Raw genomic sequence first — 23,250 nt, forward strand, 5'->3', positions numbered from 1 at the left:
CTTTGCACACCCAAACAAAAAACTGCGCTGTAAATTATCATTAAAGAGTGGTGACGAAATGCTAACAGCTTAAGCTTTTTCTTTCTTCAGAAATTGAAAGAAACCTTTCTACGAAAAATTCCTGGCCACGAAGATATCATTGACAGGTCTTCATACAATGAATTTTTAGTTTTCATGGCAAAAAAAGAAGTTTTATTTGGACACGCAGACGTTGTTCTTTTGATAACCAGGTAAACCAGCCTTAACATTTTGTCAAATAAAGCTCAATGTCTCGTTAGACACAATATTTTAGGGTGGAACAACTACGCCAAAGAACATCCTTTCTAACATACTGCTGAAGAAGCACTTGAGTTATGAGTTACTTTCACTCGTTGTTTTTCCTATCCACCTTTTGTATTGATTTGTTATTTAGCGCAAAATAATAAGTACTCGCTCAGATGTAATTGTAAAACTTCGAAAAACAGTCATGTTGTTTGTGTGAATAATTTTATGTTTTTTTACGTTTATAGGATAACAAAGTAATTATTCAGCAGTGATAACTGTGGTCAAGAGAGCTGTTCTGTGCGCACCACTTTCGTGGTGGCAATCTGTTCTTGCGTGTGACTAAGTGATGATTTATTTTTTTACACTTTATCTACATCACCGTAAGGCATTACGTAGGGAAGGTACACATGCGTAATTTCATTACGTAGTTTGTATTTGATACAATAGATAAAACAAATACAACAACACTGAAGATACTTTATGAGAAGAAACACTCGGATAATGGTGAGCGACACAAATCGCAAACAACTTCACAGTCATGCATTCGTAAACACCCACGCACTTCGAGACAACAAACCATTCTTCGTGACAGTGATATTGCAGACGTTGTTACAAGGCAGAAATAAAAACAACCTGTTTTCGAAAGGAGTAACGTTTATCAATTAAATAAACATTTTTCCAAACAAACCTCGGAGCACACCCAATATGATGGTCTTTAGCAACGGTGCTGAAATTGTTCAATACTGAATTCCCCCCTCTCCCTTCTCCCCCACAATAAAAATCGCAACGAACACTGTCTCGTGCAAGGCGGTGTCACAGATGAGCTAGGGCGCAGCTAGTTAGTTCTGGTTATGGGAGGCCTTTCCCTTTCACCTCTTTCCCAGATTGATCTAGTTGTTCATTGCTATGTGGGCTATGCTTGCATTTTAATGCGATTGCGTTAAGTAGCTCGTTTCGCAGAAATTTCGGCATCGGTGTCGGGGTCCTTGGTTGTGAGAAAAAAAGTCATCACGTTATGCGTGGCCGAGAAATTGATAACGATGCAAATATAGTATTTGAAAAAAGTATCGTGGGTCAGAGTGAGGACCGAACCAGGATTGTTTGGGGGCAAGTGGAAATTGAATCCTTGTCGTTTTTCTGGCAAGTGGATGCTCTTTTACCCTGCCACGCCTCTGCTTGTGAAAAGAGTGAAAAGAACGTCCCCTGCTTGGAAATGCAGTGAAAGTAGTTTTCACGCTTCACAAACACGTGCGCCCTGTATGCATGCTTCACAATGCAACACGAAATATTGCAGTAATAATGCGTGGCACCAGCGTCCATTGCCAGTGGGTGTCAGAACATGGGATTCTCATGATGGCTTCATGGCTTAAAGGCGGTAAGCCACTACAAGAGGCACACACGCTACTGCACCTAATTACTAAAGGCCACGTAGTGGGTGCATAGCGAGTTCGAAAAGGTTTCATAACCTATAAGCGTTTAAATATACGCACTACGAACACGAAATTGCTATCGCATTCAACTTCGGAAGAAGAATATTTAGGGTCCAGACGTTTTTTCGTTGTTCTCTACATGTTTTATCTCTTTCCATCTGTGTATGTTTCTTCCCTTTTCTGTATTTTCTTCTCTTCGTTCTATTTCTTTATATTTTTCTCTTTTACTTCATTTAAGTGGTTTTCGTCTATCAATCTTTGCAGTTACTCTTTCCTTACTTTTCTCCCTTTCCGAACACTTGCTGTGCCACTGTCCTCGATTCGCCTGAGAGAGAAAAGTACTTGCCAACAGATTGCGGGGACTGGAGGATCGGCCTCTTTCTGGGCAGATGCTATTACATCACCGTCTACATCCCTCGACAGCTCAAAAAGCAGTGAAAGCTCTCTTGTGTTTCATGAGGAATACTGGTTTGTGTGAACGCCTCTGACTTGCGTTGGATTTTTACACACTGCAGTGATTTTACTGTCTGTCTCTCCCCTATTTCTTTTCTTTCCCTTTCCCCTTTTTTATCTTTCTTGTCCCATTCGCTAATCCCCTTGTGTGGGGTAGCCAACCAGCTGTCTTTCTGATTAACCTCTCTGTCTTTCCCCCTTTTGTTCCTTCCTTCCTTTCTTCCTTCCTTCCTTCCTTCCTTCCTTCCTTCCTTCCTTCCTTCCTTCCTTCCTTCCTTGTCTCTTCGCTTCTCATTTTCATCCTCATCACCCTCACATTCTTTTTCCACCCTGTCATTATACGGTACTACAGAAGCCTATGCTGTATAGCCGAGTGCATGGTTAATGGGATACGGGACATATGACTCTGGGGGTGTAGTTTCATGCCAGAACACGAGTTTAACTGTTAAAAAATGACAACTAGAACAAAGTTATGAAAATATTATCGGACAATAAACTACCTTTTTTACCCCTTTTTGGTTGTTCCCAGCGGCCGCCGGTAACTGCAGTACTTCATGCATACTGCTGACACATGCGTTGATGGTTTCAAGGCTATGCTGTTGCAATACAAAGGCTGAGGACATAAATACCGGGGCATCCTGGTCGCATATGAGCGGGGGGGGGGGGGGGACACGCTCAAGCAAACACGTTGGCATGTGCGTGGTGAGGCCAATCTCGTCAAAAACTTGGTGGAGTATCCTACTGCTGTGGCCGTCATAGTAATGCCATGTGTTCAGCACTTTTAACCTCCGAGGTTTTTCGATCATCAGAATCTCCGAAAGTGCGTTTATTCCTCTTATCGTGAAGCCAGCGCTGCTGTGCAGTTGGCTACATTATTATATGTGCTTTTATGCCCACGATAACCTTGTTTGCTCATTTAAATTTTACCTAATACGACGAGTACGTAATTGTCAGCATACTTCAGGTTCAGCAATGATAGCTGTATTAGAGCACGTCTTAGCGCTATCTTTAGTATACAGTATTACGCTTATAAAGCGTAGTATCTTTCTTTCGTGAATATGGTAGTACAATTATTCTGCTTTCTTTCAGTGACTCTTTTGGTTCTTTATTACCGGATGGTAAAGTAATATCAGGACCTATTGGTGAGCTTGCCTGTGCTTTTGTCAACCTTTTATGTTTCAATTCTTTTAGCTTATCCGCATAAAACCACAAAAAAAACTTGACAACTCGCCATCATGGCTCGTTGGTTGCGGCTTTATCATGTGGGGATGCGGACGCAGGATTGACGCTTCCTTTTTTTGTTGTACTCTGCTCAAACTCTTTTAATGTTATTTCGCTACTTGACCGCAGCTAGGATTCATTAGAATGTCGGCTGTGAATATGCCGTCTTCACTGGATTTTCGAGCTTTAGCTATCCTAGACTTCAACTACTGATTGAAAAGAACAGAGCTGTTTTTTGAAATTTCCCTACCGTTTTCTAGATAACTTTATGGAAACTGAGCACAGTTTCGGGGTTTTACTTACTTCACAGGTTAAAGAAATTTCTTTTCGCCACAGGTCCAGCGGAGCTTAGATACCACAGAGATGATGCACTAGCCATAAGGCAGTTACTGTCTCTGATTTAAAGACCCTGTGTCATTTGTATCACCCAATAGGTATGCACAAGAAACCGAGTTTTTGGTGTATAAGACTTCCAGCGATACACCTTTTCCCTTTAAAATGCGTGAGACTCGAGTTCCAATCTCGGACGCGTAGGTCTATTTCGGTGAATGTGGAATATACGCACTCGTGTACTTAGATTTATGGACATGTGAAGTCGTCCCAGGCTGTCAAAAGTAACCCGCAGTGTGACACCCCCCCCCCCCCCCGCTTCCTAAGACATGCGTCACAATTATACGAAGCTTTTGGGACATAAAACGTTCTACCAATCACTTGTCCCAGTGCGTAGTATATGTATGATTCAAATTTTAGAATTTGTGGAACAGAGTTGAGATGCTGTGTGTTTATTTGTCGAGTTTGCGCATGAAACCTGCACGATTTCAGAGAAATGTGCATAGTATTGTGTAGTGAAGTGCAGGATGCCTCAAACTGTTGAAAGGTATACGTGAATTTCTCTTAGGTATGGCTGCAGCTGGCGGCGCCTGCACAACGTCACGAGCCGCCATGATTTCCGAGCAGCCATTAACACTGACTGGGGTCTTGACTGCAACTCACGAGATATCACATCTGTAAGCATAACACCGGTCTTGTTATTCTTTATTTTCATTTCCATGGAAAGAATATGTTGTCCTACTCCTAAAAGTAAGCTAGCAAATAAAATCGTGGTGACAAAAGGAACTGAGAGTCTAACAAATAAGAAAAGAAAACCACCAAATCGATCTCTGTTGGATGCAATTACTTCTCTGCACGTAAGCAATCAGAACCACTACTTTTCCTATTGCTCATCAATTATTTACGTTTACAGCTAGTCGATGTTACTGTGATGGTTTATGTACATAACGCTAATCTACTAATATCAGACAAGAATGAAAGTTTGTTATTTAGATGGCTAAGGCTGAACTGTGCCACCTTTACCGCTCTTGCACAAGAAAGGCCGTCACGCTTAAACCTACAATGATTGCATCGATTCTTCTTGACTCCGAAAGACGCCAACTTTTAGCAGAAAATAATATGAAGTCTACAACAGAATCAGCAGCCTGTTGCCCCCTGGGCAGTTTTATGCGGCCCCCTGCGCAATGTGGCAACGCCACTGCCCCTCCCCTTGTGACATCCTGCGTGAAGATGGAAACTTTTGATCTCGAAGAGGGTTTTTGCTATAACTGGTAATTCCAAGCTTGTAACCTGTCAGCACAAAGTGAACATAAATGTTATTCTATTTTTTCAAATATATAGTGAGTTCGCTAAATTATCTTCTCAAAGGTACATGTCCACACTTTTTTCAACTGAAAAACAATTTAATTTTTAATATGTATTGATTCATTCTCATTTAAACTCCGGCCATACAACATAGGGTTCCCTTTACAAATTGCGCTTAAATCTATACTGATTATTCTGAAAATACACCTTCGCAATGCATTGAAAAATATTGTAACTATTAAAGGCAATGATTTGTTTCATATGTTTAGTGTAGTTACAATATTGCTACTACACTATATTTTACAGTAATGTAAACTTACTGTCGGCGTTCCTTTATTTATCACGTCGAATTATCGACTGTTGCTTCTTAAATCAACTTGTACACACTATACAATAAATGCTACTTATGTTTGTTGGAATTTCGAATTACGAGAAAGTTTAGTTTCAAATAGCCTCGCTACTAATCTAAAGCCGGCCATATTCTTAACTGTTACCCCGCTTAAGTAAATAATTGCTCAATATCAATTTATGTTACCGTAGCGATTTGTAGTCATTATATTCATACGCATTGAAATTCATGCCTTACTGAAACCCTCTTGTATTGATTACTCAAAACTATCGTGCTATTTGTAAGTATGCTGTTTAGTAACGGTGACTATTGGGCACGAATTTACATTCTGCGTTAACATCTGTCTTTTCTTGCGTTGCTGATAGTAGTTACTAATTATGGTGTTCGCATGCTGATGCCATTTAAGGGTTTCTTTTAGTTATTGTGTTTTGATGGTCCTTTGACAATTTTATGGGGTTCCTGGCTGTGCAGCCCCACGTACATTGACAAAGACCTTCAAACTTAAAGCTTACAGCAAATGCTAAGTAACACAGCTGACAGGCTGAAAGGGTGAAAGCTAGGCGTGTGTAAATATTGGAAACATTATCATTAGGTGGTGTCAACTGTGCTCATCACGTAAAAGACCAAGTGGAACACAGATAGGGAGTTATACGAACGTAAATCAGAAGCTTCCTGCGTGAGACATCTGACATAGATCTTGAAAAAATCCAAATTCACGTAATGCCATTTTTGTCAAGTCATACAGGCTAATTTTCACGTACGAGACGCTGGCATCTTTTTTCTGAAGTCGAGAACCTCATTGAAAGTCTTGAATTACTGAACCTGTTTTTGACACATTACTCTTGACACGGTAAATAAGAACAAGCAATATTTTTAAGAGCTGGTTTACTGCTATTTTCTTTCATAGCACAAATCTCGACAACTTCGCCACTGTGTACGGTCCAGATAAAGGCGTGTGTTCTTTCAACAAAGGTTTAGGACATAACGAAAAGGCATTGATCGTGCATGAGGTCAATTTGTGCCTTCTAAATTGTTATTCTGCTGGCTTGCCCTTAAAATAATTATCGTGCTACTGTGTCAAACACGCACACTGACGCACTGCCACACCGTTTAATTCATGAAGAAAGTCTAAGTCAGGCTGTTAACCCTTACCCTACCGATATTATTCGCCGAAAACGGTGGAAATACACCTTTTTTTTTTTAACTTGCGCGTTTGAATCCTTGTCTCTTGAACCAACTAAAATTATTTAAAATCCACTTTTTTCGCAAGATGCAAGCAAAATATTTTTTCTGAAGACATTGGAAGGTTGTACCCACTATGCAGCACCATGGAAACTGCCCTATCTTTTCCAATCTTTGTTGAAAATTATCTCTAGTCTTGAACGCTCAAAAGTTCGACCATTTGGGGTTCTTTAGCGAGCACTTCAATATAAGTGTGGAGGCCTCAATAAAGTTCACCTCCATACAAATGCAGCCACCACATTCAGAATGCAATATGCCACCTTCGAATAAGCATACACTGCGAAATCATTGATATATCTTTGCACAAATCTCAGTTCTCTTAAGAAATTGTTGTATTTTTGTTATCGTGGGATTTTTGCACATTTTCTAGTGATCGTGGACGAGCTGTGATGGTAGCAAAGATAAACAATTGCAACATTTATCAGCGTTGTTTACATTTGGGTGAATATGTCTGGAATGATTGAACTGCTAAATTAACTAAAGCACATACGTGAAAGAAATGCTGTAAAATAGAATATAGTTATTTTGGTTATTTACTCTATAAGCAATGATTGATATTAGGTAATAATAATCTAATGTTTATTTTGAGTTTGTACTGCAAGCTTAAATGATATTTTGTAAGCGTTGGTCTGAACACGTCCTAGGCTCGTAGTTTTGAGCACTCTCGATGGATTCATATCATGGACCGGCTCTACAGACACGACCTGTCCTAAGCAGACGAGAGAAGCAGGTGTTAAGGAACTTTTAGTCGAGATTGGGAATAAATGGGCGTGGGCAGCAGGAGCCTAGATAACCAACGGTCATGAAGAGAAAAGTAATGGGTTCCAACTGAAGGCAAACGCACGAGAAGGAGAAAAAAGTTAGGTGGGCAGATGAGATCAAGAAGTTCAAGAGTAAAGCGTGGCAGCAGCAAGTTTAGGACCGGGTAGAGTAGCGTAACATGCGAGTGGCTTTTGCCCCGCAGTGGGCACAGTCAGGTGCGTGATTCAGGCGCCTTCATTACATTACCTCGAAGTTCATTTCTCCCGAGTGCGCCGACATCGATTATAAAGATAAATATATGTGAGAAGCAGCCTTATGTGAACATAAAGAACGAAATGTAATGCAACGGACACGTTTAACCTGTCTGTACATTCTTTTTGACCGTTTAGGCTAGGTTGTGTTCATGATGGCCAGCCTGCTCCACATTACCTTACGAGAAGTCCTGGCGCCCAAAGCTGTTCAAATAACGCACGGCACATAATGAGCACCTACAGAGAAAGCAAACTTGTGGCCACATTCTCCAGCTGTTCACAGGCGCAAGTGCTTGCATTTCTTGGGTAAGCATAATTGTTTCTATTTAACGGGAAGAGAGTAAAACTTATCTTGCGTTCTTGAAACAAATATCAGACAGAAGACAGTTCTATTTTGCACGTAAAGGGGCAACACCTTGGTACTTTGCTATACTGCGCAATTTTTTTCAATTATTTTAAATAATACGAGTATTTCTATGCGAGATTACATTAAAATCACAAGAGTTAGTTGCAGAAATTACAACGGCATACTCCTGTCAATAAGATGTTAGATTGCTGTGGTTATGAGACTTTACGTTATCGAGGCCTGAAGCTTGTTATCACTAAGTTAATTTGTATTTTCGGAAAGAAGAATGTAAATTGAGGAGGACTAATGCAGGTTTCTCATCGTTGAGTGCTTCAAGTAAGAATATTGGTGCATATTCATGAACATCCGTTCATTTTGCTGAAAAAAAAATTAACGTTCTGACGCCCGAATTCCTGCTGTTAAGGCAATTATCTTAGTTTTCTGGAAAAGAAAACGTAAGGCAAGCATGCATTAGTCCAGCAAACACGAATTTCTCTCGCTACTGAAACAGAACCGCTTTTTTTTTTCCTGCTGAGCGAAAATAAAAGTTTGATGAAGTCCCACAAAAAAGGTATAGCAGGTGTCAGTCTCAAAAGTTTTTTTTTTGACGTACTACGAGTACTGTATGTCAAAAACCTATTTTGGAAATTTATTGCCTCGCTTCAACGGCGACCATCACAAGTATGGCACATCGCTCTATAGTGTTAAAATTCATTTTTTTCCTCGACGACTTATCTGTCACGTGATCTTTACGTGGACAAAGGCAGCAAGCAACGTGTCGAGTGTGAAACTCTTTATTCGGCTGATGTTGTGGCTGGAAAACAAGAACTGAAACTGCCGCACTACACATCGTGTACACTAATAGCGGCAAAGAGGGCGTTGGCCATCAATAAACTGACTATCGCTGAAACGTGCTGCCTTTTATACAACACACATCACACTTTACAGCTTTATCAGAGGCTCTCGCGAAAGCTCCCGAATAGACTTGAATTTTCATGTTCTGCGTGTTATCTTAACCAAATAATCTGTAACAAGCCCAAAGCTTCCCAAACAATTCTACGTGGCCTGCACCAAGAGTATAACTAACCGCTCTTGCGGATAAAACACAAATATAGCAAAACTAAAACAAAAACATGATATGAAATATGGTAAACATTCATAAATTCGCATAATTGCAAATTTGAAATAATAATGTCAATATCCCGACTGTGAAACCGCCTGAACCAGAATTGTTCATCCTTTCTCGCGGCCTAATCATCTACCCAACAACTAGCGGTTACAATGTGACACATCTCAACTTGTGAAAGACATGGATGACCTTGCGCACAAGATGTGACTATAAAACTACTTTAACGATGGACCCATGTCAAATAACATGCCCTCTAATTGGCATTCGACACCACCTGCGCAGCTAGAAAAGTATTTTGATATGTATGTTTCCACCGTGCAACGCGACAATCTTAATGCCTCTAGTCAACGCGCTACTTTCAAGAATAACTTGTCCGCAGACGAGAGAGACTCTGTTGAGCATTGCTGAACTGTTCAAAAATCGTTATTAAGTGATATGTGAGGTTTAACGTCCCAAAACCGCCACATGATTATGAGAGACGCCGTAGTGAAGGGCTCAGGAAATTTTGACCACCTGGGGTTCTTTAACGTGCAGCCAAATCTGAGCACACGGGTATACAACATTTCCGCCTCCATGGGAAATGCAGCCGCCACAGCCGGGATTTGATCCCGCGACCTGCGGGTCAGCAGCCAAGTACCTTAGCCACTAGACCACCACGGCGGGGCTCAAATATTGTTATTAAGGCTGCTTACAATGGGGGCGCTGTTCTGAAAATGGATACTTCTGACTACATTGCCCAAGCTATGAGGCAGTTGTGTGACAATAGATACTACAAATGGCTAGATCATGACCGGACAAGTGAATCTAAACGCACGGTTGCAGACTCACTCGTGAAGTTTTTGTAAAATAGTTGCATAAATTAAAATATGAGGCTGTCACTGATTCCTCTCGGTCCTATAGCAGGAAGGATTTATATAGTCTTAAGGCAAACAACCCTAGTCGTTCTACAGTGTCTGCTATCGGCACTTTGACTGAACCACTGTATAGTTATGTTGATAGCCTCGATGAAACAATCCCTCATTCGTTTTATTCTTACCAACCATTTTTATCTGATATCTTGAACTTGACGTACCAGAAAACTTGATTCTCGTCACAGTAGACGTGGCTTACCTTTACACAAACGTTCCTCGCGTTGAGGGCATTCAGTCGGCAGTACACGCTAATGATGAATGAGCCATTGATAACCATTTTGACAGATTAACTCTTTCGAGTCTTCTTAAGCTAATCCTGCAACTAAACAACTTAGATTTTGATGGTATGCACTACATTCAGATGAGTGGTACCTCAATGGACACTAAGATTGAACCAAATTACGCTAACATATTTATGGGTCTACTAAAGAACAGGTTTATTCTCACGCGTGCACTAAAACAATGCTAGTATTAGCACTTCATAGATGACTTCTTTTTTTAGTATAAATGAGGTTCACCCATTAATGTTATTATTATTTTTTTGCCACATTCATATTGTACCCACCCCCTCTGTAACACCCTCTGGGTCTTGAGGGTATACTAATAAATAAATAAATAAATAAATAAATAAATAAATAAATAAATAAATAAATTACGTTATCGCCTGCACACTCACATTTTCTGATTACCGTTCTGGGCGTCACAGTTTCTTGGTTGCATAATAAAGTGATTACAACATAAAAAATCTTGACAGAAAAACAACGGACAATCACCGCTATCTGCATTTCGAAAGTAGCCATGTCAAGCGTAACAAAACGAGCATCCCATATAGTCAGGCACTCAGGCTTAAAAGATTGGGATCCACGCAATCGGACTTTCGCGATAACTGTGAGAAGCTGCCTAAAGCACTTACAGTTCAAATGTTCCCGCCCCAAATGATTGACGACGCCATGAATCGTGCCACGGCAGCAGACAGATGCGAGACTTTTAACTCGAAGAAGGAGACTGCATAGTGACCATCTACAAACCTAGTCATAACCTCGTCATAACGCATTTTGAATCAAGACCGAACGTGAGTTACATATTAGGAAATCCACACAACATCTTTATGCAGAGTCGTCGTCTGAAAAATATGTTTTTGTGAACCACCACGTGTAGCATACCACCGATAAAGGAACCTGCGCGACATGATGACGTCATCCAAAGCAACTCCTTCGTTCCTCCCGTTTATTATGGTTGCCATTCTTGCCATAAGCCGAGGTGCAAGATGTTCACTCACATCACTACCGTAGAATCACTTAGAGAAGTTCAGCCACTCACCAGAAACTCGGCACTAGTTTCGGCTTCAAGGAACATCCGTGCTCGTAGCGGAGGCTGGGCATATTAAGATTCGATTGAACTGAGTGAGGTTGATGTAAATGTTCGCATTTAATGGCCTTTACAAATTTTTACTAAGAAAGAAATTGATACCTATGTAAACAACTTCTTTTTTTGTTTATACGTGTTTTCATTCCCGATTTTGTTATTTTAAATCAGGCAAAGCGCGTGAAGTGATTGACTTGAGTTCGTAGCTTTGGCCTCCTCTCCTTCTCGCCCCTCGCTCAGCGATATTAGCAGTTAGACCACGCTCAGTTATCTCACTCGGTTGGCGCGCATGCCAACTGCGGGAAAGATAAAGACAGCAAGCAGTGACGGGCAGAGAACAGGAGCCACAGTGAGCGACGCCAAATAAGTGAACCGTGCATTTGCCGAACATAGCTTAATCGAGCAACACATGTTTTTCGTTGCTCTGCGGTGTGCTAACCCAGTCATGTCTAGTTCCGCGAAGGTTCCTTAGCGTTTCCTAAAGGCAAAGGGTGAGCACAAGAACTTGGACCCATTATTGGAGCAGGTATTGATTTTGCTTGAGTACATGAGTAAACCCAGTTCTCTACAAGTCTGGCTGGACTGACAGAAGAACGGTGTCGCTTGTTTAATTGGTGAAGACGGTAGCCAAGCTCCTGTCGGGAAAATGCGTTCATTTAAAGGCTTTAATTTCAGTTGTCTAAGCTGCATAGTTTTAGCTCCTTCTTACTTTTTTTCGTGTAGTTCAAATGATGTCAAATATTCATAGGCTGCATCCTGCTCGGAAAATTCTTGTAGCCGCTCTTTGGTTATTTGTGAGTCTTTACTTCTAATGCTGTCACTCAAGTACACGTGACGAACTAAATGCATCTAAATAATTTTAAAGATAATGTTGGTCGAGCCAAAGTTTTGACAAGTTAATTTGACAAAGACCAGTCAACTTGCCGAAACACTGTTTTCAGCGACGTTCTTTCTCAAAAAACTACTGGCCGCTGCGAGCCCCTTCGTGTCTAAGAACTTCAGTCTCGTTTGGTACCCAGGCTCTGTAGGAAATTTATGTACGTGGTCACAATAAAAATGATTCTGCCAAATACGACGTGTCCTACTCGCGAGTGTTCATAGTTTTAGCATTGGTTATGTTATTCTATGTTGAATGTTTGCTCATTATGTCCGTATGCCAGTTGTAAGTTAAAGCTGATTTTATAGATTGACACTTTCACACGACGTGTATGTGTGTCTTTTCTTAAATAAGACGTGTAATAAAAATGTTCATTTTAATTGTGCCGATAGAGTTTCGTCTAGCTGAGAAATCAGTCAGCTTAACTTTCGCCTCTTCAGAAAACACGAACAAAATTTTAAAGAAAACGAATAACAAAACTTTATGGCCACATCGTCCAAGCAGTCAGCGGACCTGAAAGAAGGCATGAGCGCATTCCGCTTGCATGCGAAGTGGGAAAGAAGGGCTTCCGCGGCAGCCCTCCTCCTTCCGATTTTTCATCCTTTCCCTCTATTTTAGGACGTTGCCTGTGACGTCGTGAAAAGAAAATATATTCTTGATTTATTTCTTGTGTGATGCCCGGACATCGCCAGTGGTAAACGCGGCGCTGCCGCTGCGTATCAGCATGCGAGAGCGAATGCATGTGAGGTATAGATAGTTTAGGCCCCTTGGTTCAGCGTCTGATGGTACAATGAAAAGAAAAGGAAGCTTTGACAGCAACACCAACCACTGCGTCTATTTGCTGGAATGCACATCTTCCAAATTTTAATATATAATTCACAATCAGGCGCCATTTGGATTATGTTTCAATAACCACATGGCACACGTGACCACATATCCTAACATGTCCCTTTCAAAGGTGTCATTTGCTTGGTCGACTAATATCAACGATATTGGAATCTTTTTTTTTTCGAACCACCACAAAGGAGACGTGCACGAATCCTTCGTTATATATATTTTAAGGGTCGTGTCATCTGGTAATAACGGAAGTGCTGGAAAGCTGAAGTTCCTGACGATGTATAGATCAGCCATTCTCGCGTAGATCTGTTAACCGACCATCACTTCTGTACTTGTGTTAGACTTGCTTCTGCCGGCTTTTGTGGCCCACCTTGTTGACAACGTTTTCCCGACTGTCACCATTATTATGTTTTGTATTTCACCTTTTACATTCTTTCTGATTTACCCTTGTTACCGTTACCAAAGTTCATTTTACAGAGAAGGCTGTTAAGAGATCACCACTCGGGTCACGTGCGCTGCCATAATTGTCCGCCGCGCCGCTGCCAGTGTCCGTAACCACTATCGCGTGAAACAAGGATAGAAAACACAGTAAGGGAAAAACGCTAATGACACGGTGTGGCTCGATCCCGGGTCCTCTGCGTGCCAGCCCAGTATTCTTCCACTTAGCAACGCCGATGCTTGGGACTTCTTCGCATACTTGCCTTGGGCAGGTTTGATGTTAAGGGATCCATACGCTTCGCGTTTGAAATACTGTCCCATGCACAGTTTCTTGCTACCTGACAATTACTGGCGCCGTTATAAAAATGGCATTTCAAATTTAGCGCCTAATAAAGAGTTGGTATGACTATATGTGTATAACGAGAACCTTTTTTTTTTTTCAGAGAGCCCTGGGCAGATTGCCTGTCAAATGAAGTGCGTAGACATCGCATCAACGTAGATGCATTGAAATTTGAATATTCCTTGCATGACCGAAACGGCCTTTGCAGGGAGCTTCATCCAAGAAGCAGCAACATTACTTTTCTACCCGTAAGTAAATTGCCAAAACTCCTAAACTGAACTGCTAGAGCGTTACCTTTGAATCACGGCGGAAGTGGACACACTGTTTTTGTTTCCCAGAGAGTTAATGGGTTAAGTATCTCATTTACATGGCCAACAGTCGTAAATTTACTTTTCGAATTTCGCGAATTTTCTGAGGAGACTTACCTAATGACATCGACCACGCTCAGCATCTGCTGGTGCAGTTCATTAGGCACCCTCGGCATATGAAGCACTTCTCCCGGCTGCTTTGCTCATCGCGCAGAAGAAAAGGGTGAGTACGACTGTGCGTCTAGAAAAGCAGCCCGGAAAAGGCGTACTGACAACGATGCCGTACAGCGTATACACATTTCACCTCCGCGATGTTGTTTCTAGCCCCGCAGGTTTGGCAAATGTCTTCGTATGTCCTGATCGCGAAACTCGTGCTATTTCGCTTTTATATAAAAACGAGGACAATTCAGTGGTCATTGATAGCTGTGAAAGCACTGAAAGTGACGGCGTCGAGTAAGATGCTGCAGCAGTGGTTTTCATAATATGCTTTGCTCCTTGACTGTCTGAATGGGCAGGATTTTCACAATCGTATGTCCACTGACTGTACTTGATGTGCAATAGTTTTCGCGTCAAAATAGATGCCTGAATTTTCTAATGCGATGAACGTAGCTTAACTTCTGTCACCGCATGCTTCCAACCAGCTCGACTATAGCGGACGTGCAACGCGCAATCGGGTCCACAAGCCGCGTCGCTAAATGGTCGGGTAAACTTTACCATTACCATCCCCACGTTCGTTGTTGTTCAGAAGTTCTTTGGCGCTGTTTTTTGGCGCTGTTGTGTGGTGAGCGATGCGGGGAGCGTCGCTCCCTATAAGTCGCTGCGTCATCATTAATTGTGTGGTGAGCTATGCGGGGAGCGTCATTCCCTAAAAGGGAACGACGCTCCCCGCATCGCTCACCACACAATTAATGATGACGCAGCGACTTATTTAGAAACCATCGTAGCGCTCTACATGCGGTCCTGTGCTGCAAAGATGGTGCTATTTGCTTGCAGCCTATTTCTAAGGCAAATCTAAGAGGCAGGCATTATAATTATTCTTAGAGCATTATTCTGTTCGAAAGTTTTCTGCCACGTGCACAGGATTTTACAAATCATCTGCACTCTAAGCCGAAAATGACTAAAGTGGGGTATGCCATTGGTTCTTTAGGGGTCTAAATGCGCTGCCACAGATTTTGAACCAATTTTGGACTAACTGCGGGAGCAACTGCAAGGGTTCAACTGTTACCTTAAGCACTTACTCCACTTGTTTTAGATGTTGGTCGCAGTAGAATGCTCCAGTGGGACTAACAGTTGAACCGTCTGGACCAATGGCAAAAAATGGCGACACTGCGTTTGTGGAGTATATTTTATGTTTATTCCATATTGATCAGCATTAGGAGACAGCGTGTTATTCATGCAACACACACACACACACACACACACACACACACACACACACACACATATATATATATATATATATATATATATATATATATATATATATATATATATATATATATATATATATATATATATATATATATATATACGCCCTATTATTTCATAGTAAAACACCGCAAACACTGACTGCCCGTGCTATACTACGAGAACAGACTATCGGGTATATATAGCACAGTACTTAGACCTCCCATATAGTGCCAGTGGGCAACTTTTACTCGGCTTAAAAAACAGTAAATATTGATACCGTAACGCTAAAATTTACCTGGGCTGATTCGTAGCACCGATGCGCACCGATCTTTTAATATGGATCCATCTAATCTTCAACATGCCTCCAGCCCGAGAATACGAATTATCAGCTGGCATTCGATCATGTTGGCCGAACCAGCATTCGCAGTGCTGGCGCACGAGTCCGCAAACACAAACATAGCAACGGCGCTTATGCGGGAAAGCCGGCGAATCAAGCAGGCGCCCCGCCGATGCCATACCGTGTCGGCTTGCCGACGGTGTCGCTAGGCTGACGACGAGTACGGCTAAACGACCACCGGCGATCCCAACATGCGGCTCGCGTGAAATTTTCGTCGTCGTTATTTTATTGTCACAAATGAACAATAGGTAAGTGTCCCATGTTTGCGGTGTCTTATCGGGTAATGTAGATATCTGTATACTTACAGCGACGAGACCGTTCGCAGGCACGGTTCTTTCATCGTGCTGGTAAGTCGCTCCCTGTGTATCGCCGGCCGCACGATTTGTCGTATCCGCGATCGCCTACACGCTGGATTTTTGATAACGATTGTCGCACGGAGAAAAAGACATAAGTTTGTCTGAGCTACATTTTCTGTGAATTTGTACGCGACGTTTCCTTCGCTTGTGCCGGCAATGCACTCACACCAGCAGCCAGCTTGATACCGATGACGTACGAAGCCTACTTTTTCTATACATCGCTTTGAAGTTGTGGTCACTGTGTGGGTACACCACCGCTGATGAACAGCTTACTTTTATTAGCGGTGCCAGTGTTCTTCGTAGTTCGAACTAACTCACCACATTGAAGCGAGTTATCCGCGTTGCCCGTGTTCGGCAATTTTCACTTGGTTTCGGCCCGCCCGTGCCGGCATGGTGAAAACGCAAGGGCGCTTGTTGTGTGCACTGACTGCGTGCTGTACTACTTGCCTCTCATAACATCTTCTATTCGTTTCAGATTGCTTCACTTTCACAGTGGCGTATAGCCTATATAACATGTTTTCATGATCGCTGACCATGCCGAGCATTGCAGTGCAGCATCGACAGGAGGCGATCGCGGCGCAGTTGCCCTCCCCGTTGGTCTCTTCATTGCCGGGCGTTTGTGCACGACACGCACTGTCACGCATTTAGTCCCCGTGGGACGAACCGTTCGTCTGTTGCTTTAACGACTGCAGTTAGTCCAACTTTACCGAATTTCGGCTTAGAGTGTGTGATTGGCAGACGGTAACGGGACAGAAATATAACAAAACACACCTCGATAAATATTGAGGTAGCGATCATTACATACGTTTCGGGGTTTGGGTTGGTATTCTGACCAGATATCCACATCGGTGCAGTTCATAATGTCCTCCCTGTGGTAGTGTCCCGGTTCACACATATGCAAGTCCTGTTTGTTCCAACGCTAACAAATCGGTTTACCCTCCTCTGGGCGCCAACTTGATTAGCGCAACGTGCCACCTGCGTTTGGTGGGCATTGCGAATTTTTCCTGCTTCCGGGGGCCTTCCTTGGAACGTCATTTCTGAGTTGCATTGGCAATATACTTGCGCTTGTAGGATCCAGCAACGAGTTGGCGTATTTCGTTGCTCTGTGTCAGGAGTCTGGGCGGGAAAGTTTTTCGGAGGGTGATGGGAAGATGGGGATTGCACGACTTTACCTTACGTGTGGGCAAGGCATGTAGGTGTGATGAGTGTCCTTTTGTGCTCTGTCTGCATAAACGTTTGGGGTGTGGGGGAGCATGGGTCCAGTTTTCCAGCCCCTGGCTACGCCATGGCAATGCACACTTCTTGATTTGTTCATTAAAAGGTGCTAACAACAAAGAATGCGTTCAACAGTCACGGTGTAGCCTGTACTGGCGAGTGCAATTGTGATTTTCAAATAATGCCTAACGTTAGTCTATACACCTACAATGAAAAAGCGTACGTCGCATGAATTGTTTAGTACGTAATTTTTGCAATGCCGTCAGTTTAGTGATGCCTAGATTTCTTGTCGGCTTTACTTAGTGTCCTAGGTGAAGTTTTTTTCAGGCATCAGAAAAGTTCCAACGAAATCACCGAAGTAATTGTTTTTCTTTCCCATTTTCGTTATATTCTCATAAGACGGAACGTTATGTTTAGTACAGTAGTTTCTTCGAGGAGGAGTGTTGATCCCAGTTGGTAAAACATTCGAGTTTTGAGCGTTTTCTGGTTCTAACTTTACAGCACTTACCTTCCGTTTGTTTGAACATGGCTTTTTTTATGCATTTCTTTCTATTTCCCTGTTCCTTTGCTCTCTTTCATCCTGCCTCATTCTAACTATTCACTACGCTAGGCATGAGGACGAAACAAAACTCTCGGATGAGCGCAGTGAAATTGCAGTGAACTGCGCAGTGAATTCTAGGCCGCCAACTTGCCTCGCCGCTGACGCTACTAAACCAGTTGTACTTACGCCGTCACACTTCCTAACCACTAGAAAGTCCGCCACACTACATAGTGTCAACATTGCTGGAGTAGCCAGAAGTCGCTCTGATATTTCAAAGCTTTGGAAGTGCACACAGGAGTAAGCAAGTATTGTTTGGAAGCAGAGGTATAGGAAAACACCAGGCCTGCGTGGAAGGCGCAGCGCAGTCACAACGAAAGCTACATGAGCAGCCTTTCAGAGCCTTCTCAAAACACTCATTAGGTGACCACTGCAATCACACTTGCTTGATACACACTAGGGCATTAATAATAATTTTTTGGCGTAGTAGGCCGGCACTCTCTATGCTATTTTTTGTCATTCGTCGGAAAAGCGTGGTTTCCGCTACACACTTGCAAGCAATTTTGTGCCAATTGTCCATGCAGTGGCTGACGACGATGAGGAATTAAGGCTGAAGTGAATATGAGCCACAATTATTAGGGAAACAATAACAAGCTTTTGTAATGGGTTGGAGCATTGGACGGCCCATTCGTTACGCTATTCGCATTGTGCGATGACTGGTTGTTCTTTCGCTGTTTTAAAACGCTTTATAAGTCGTATTGGGGCGATTGCTTTCCCAACATCAAGCCTGCCTTAGGCAAGTTTGCCAACAAGTCACAAGCACCCGCGCAGCTCTGTGGTAGAATATTGGGCTGGCACGCAGCAGACCCGGTTCGGTTATGGTACCGCTTTGGTTATGGTTAGATGTGGTTACGGACACTGGCGGCAGCGGCGGCGGACAACTGCACGTGACCCGAGTTGTGATCCCATAACAGCTTTTGCTGTAAAATATCTTTAGTGTTTTAGAAGTGCGCACAATAGGGAAATGCGGCCCAGCAACCAGCTTAAGGAAAACAATTTAGTCGTCAATAAAAATGAGGTGCCCATAACTTTGAAATTGGTAGAGGGACTGCTGTGCACTTATCAAATATGTTTGAGCTTGCAAGATCCTCTTGGAAGGAGCTATACGGAAGTTCTAAGGCCAGTACAACTGTTGTACCCGTTCGAGTTGGTTTACTGAACTTTGTCGTGCACGGATGACGTGATTTGCTTGAACCTGCCGCGGGAGTAGCACGTGCATAGAATAATTTTGAAAACTAAGAGGGAGAGAACGCTGAGCAAAAATAGAATACGCTCATTGGAATGGATGCTTGGATTTGCGCCTTTTCTTCCTTGGAGTTTTTAGACGCCGTGGTGCAGTTTTCTCCCAAGCAGCTCCGCGAAATTTGCGAACCCCGACTAGCTCAGGAAAATAAGGGCAACTAAAGCCTATAGTGCGTGCTCGTCTGACATTTTCTTTCTTTGTTCATTTATTCGTTCCGTCTTCATGTCTACGGCATTCACTCTGTCTAAATACGTGATACCTTAATTATGTTGCTTCAGTACTTCCTGCCGGGAATTCGGCCTTCATCCACGTCCGGGCTGTATGCAGTGATGACGCTCATGCGTTGATATCCATGCATCAGTAAAATTTGTCAACGTGAAATGACTGGTCACCTCGTATAGGGTCATTTTTTTTAACATGCAACCTGTTCAGTTCTGTGTATACTGAGCAGGTTGGATGTACTGAAGAAACAATGTCTAAATTGGGCACAAAGATGAAAACAGAATACCAGTGGGTTGCGCATTGAATAATAGGAAACTTGTAAGCTCGTTTCGCCGTTCTGGGCTCTGAAAGGCTGTTCCTGGGAAATACCCGATGCGTGCGCAGTCCATCAGCTTGTTCGAGATGTTGAGATGCCAAAACGAGTCCCTGGGACACATCGGCGTCAGTCTCCTGCTGTAATCTAAACTCTGTTTAGTCTAAGTCAGTAGGTTGGATGAACGTTGGATTATTCGGTAGAGATAGCCGTTTTGTACGAAACACTGGGAAGTGTTTCCGGTGCTTTGCCATAACTAGAAGGTAGAAACTGTTGGTCTGATGCGTGGGGCTAACACCTAAAGCGGAATAATGTACTGCTGCTTTCTGGCAAATTATGGTTCATTCCACTCATTCACATCAGTGAAACAACGAGTTTTCAGGAAAGGCTGCACTGAAGAAGTAGCAAGGAAAGTCCAGGACGTCGTCTGGATGACAGAGCACTTCCTTTGTTTCATCCTTGTCACCTCGTGCAGTTCTCACATCTCGTTTTAGTATTGTCTCTGTAAACGGGCTTCGTGTATATTCGTAGTTTCCCCCTCTTTCTGAAGAGGCAGCAGCGCAAAGCTTACAGCACTGTTTGTCCAACAGGGCTGCTAGACGATCCGCTTGAGCAGAGACTTCGCTCCCGTGGCACGAGTATTTTGCGGCGCTCTCAGGTTAAATGAGCAGGTGTCTTCAGTGATCGGCGCACTATTCAAGCAATAATGTGAAATTTCCAATATTCATTTATTCGAAAGCGCGTTTATTCTTCTCTATATTTCTCCAACTTTTCTAATCGATTATGCACCGCAAGTATGATGATTCATGTGTTCATCTTTGGTTGGTTTGTTCGTTGATCCATGTGCGCTACGTGCCTTTGTTTTATATTCAGCAGCATTCCACAGTTGGTCACGATTTCTATGTCAGGTTGCCTGTGCACGTTATCTGCTGTGTTGTCGTAAGAACACACTCATTGCCTCACAAATTGGTATGTCTCTATGAGCTTGTAGATTAACGCTTCCCTAAACCTCAACCCCTCCCAAAAAATCGGTCATATCGAACGTTTAAGGTCTGTTTAAGTGACAAAGATTGAGGGGAGGTCTCCTGTAATAGTCTGAGAATATGTGACATATTTTAGACATTTCCACTATAGACTGCATGGAGCTAAAAGCCCCACCATGGTGGTTTAGTGGCTAAGGTACTCGGCTGCTTACCCGTAGGTCGCGGGATCAAATACCGGCTGCGGAGGCTGTACTTTTGATAGAAGCGAAAATGCTGTAAGCCCGTGTGCTCAGATTTGGGTGCACGTTGCAGAACCCCAGGTGGTCGAAATTTCTGGAGCCCTCCACTACGACGTCTCTCATAATCATATGGTGGTTTTAGGACGTCAAACCCCACACATCAATCATGATTACCATAAAGCTAAGTTACTAAGTCGGTTGAATTTCACAAAAATACTACATTTTACACTTCCATTACACGTGGTAGTATTTTCAAACTTTTAAAAATGCATTCTGTATTTTTTCATTAACATGGACTTGATTTTTTTAGGCATACAATGGTTACGATATCACAAAATGCGATCTCCTGTGCGAAGAGACAACAGGTGAAAAGAAGATATATCGCCACGATGCTCCTGAGTTTACCCTGTGCGACAAATCCGAGAATGGCTCGCCGATGGTGAGTTTTAGTAGCGTCACCAAGGCGCAGGGGGCTCTGTTCCAGTCGCTTCGAACATTATTTTTTTTTGCGCATATATGCACATATTCCCCCCTCCTTCTTGAAAAAAAAATTGTGCTGGTGGCCCTGGTCAGTTATTACAATAATCTTGGATGAACCCGTGTCTATGCCTTGTAATATAGAAAAAAAGCTAATGCGCGGACTTGCAGTGCTCAAGAACTGTTTTTTAAATGTGCGTTTACATATTCTCAATAACGGCTTTTATAGGGTAGAACTGCAGAATGTTAGGCTTACGTAGCACTAGGCGTACTCGAATACATCTATTGTCACCTCTTGTAGTCCTTAATTATTAATAAAATAGTTATAGTTAATAATATGAATAGCTGCCTTGCTGGGAAAGCACTAGGAAGTTGAGTTCAGCTGTATTCAAAATTCTTAACTTGCTCGTATAATCACATGAACACGAAATAATCGAAAAAAGCAGAGCTAACGCTAAGGTTGTTGCTTTCTGATAAAGTTGCTAATAATGCGACAATATTAAAAAAAGTAACGCAATTGAAAAGTCACTGATTTACGCAATGCAGTAGCGGTTATTATGTGGTACAAAAGCAGGGAATCTTTTCGTTGTAAGATTGCATGGAAGGCGAGCACAACTTTGACCAGGTTATTTCTACACGGAGTTTCTACTATGAAGCTTGGTTGATTGAGTAGGTGGATATTACAATACCAAGTCGGTAAAGGTAAAGCAAATCATCATTCGTAAGTAACGCTGGGAATTTGCATTGCCAATTTTACTACAATGAGTTTTAGGCCTATTTAACATTCAGTATTATGGTGGTCAGTGTTGTATGCATCACCAAAAAACGCAACTAAGCAAGTTACTCGTTGCTCTTAAAAAAAAGGAACGCGATGCCGGCCTACTTTACCTCCAAACAAAAGAAAGTTGCACGTTACCGTTACCGAAAGAAAGTTACAGAAGTTACCTGTGTGGTTACTTTTAATCATAAGTTTTATGAATGCGCCCTTGCTCCAGGGTACTACAATAATTTTTTCAACATCTTAGGCTTGTGTTCCACATGAAGCTAATAACTTCTACAAGGATTCTATAAGTAAAAGTCTCATTTACTGAAAGGTATTTGCACAAATGTGCTGGACATTAGCAGCGTTACAGTAGCTCAAAGACACCTGCAGCCACATGCGATGGCTTCTGAATCTGTGCCACATGGTGAAGCCATTTTTGTCAATGTGACCTTGCGCCTATTATGTAGTTCAATCATATGCGCTATCTGCACTGAAAGTATTATAAGCAATAAAAAAATTACATGGTAACAGATTTATTTAAACAGGCTATCCGCAAAGACAGAATCACTAGACTGGTCATCCTTGGCATTGGCTTTCTTTTTTTTTGATGGGGCGTTGTTTGCACGATTATGACACCATATGTATCTTAGTCCGCTTCTGCCATGACGTTTCGACTACCGAAAATTGTGCCTTGTGCCTTATTTACGCCGACGCGCCAACTACTTATGTGGAAAAGGCCAATTCTGCCAGCATCATTGTACTAGCAAAAATAGACGCGCAACATTTACAGTAATGAACAAATGCTTTAATGGCCAATTAAAAAAAAAGTATTGCACACAAATTTTTTGTTCGACGCAGCAATTCGCAAGCGTTTGT

At 42.4% G+C, this 23,250-nt stretch overlaps 1 protein-coding gene across 3 annotated transcripts in view; it reads left to right on the top strand.

Annotated features, from left to right (window-relative positions):
• The window catches only part of LOC119186090 (venom metalloproteinase BumaMPs1), a 47,840-nt gene that overhangs the window by 21,115 nt on the left and 3,475 nt on the right, over window positions 1–23,250 (top strand). For all 3 annotated transcript variants that reach the window (XM_075870723.1, XM_075870722.1, XM_075870724.1), the window contains 6 exons: window positions 91–230; window positions 3,237–3,289; window positions 4,267–4,375; window positions 7,746–7,913; window positions 13,954–14,098; window positions 21,445–21,573. In XM_075870723.1, the coding sequence (XP_075726838.1) occupies window positions 91–230; window positions 3,237–3,289; window positions 4,267–4,375; window positions 7,746–7,913; window positions 13,954–14,098; window positions 21,445–21,573 (744 nt within the window). The remainder of the gene's footprint in view (window positions 1–90; window positions 231–3,236; window positions 3,290–4,266; window positions 4,376–7,745; window positions 7,914–13,953; window positions 14,099–21,444; window positions 21,574–23,250) is intronic.

Source organism: Rhipicephalus microplus, chromosome 8, assembly GCF_043290135.1.
Source record: "Rhipicephalus microplus isolate Deutch F79 chromosome 8, USDA_Rmic, whole genome shotgun sequence".
NCBI classification, from domain to species: domain Eukaryota; kingdom Metazoa; phylum Arthropoda; class Arachnida; order Ixodida; family Ixodidae; genus Rhipicephalus; species Rhipicephalus microplus.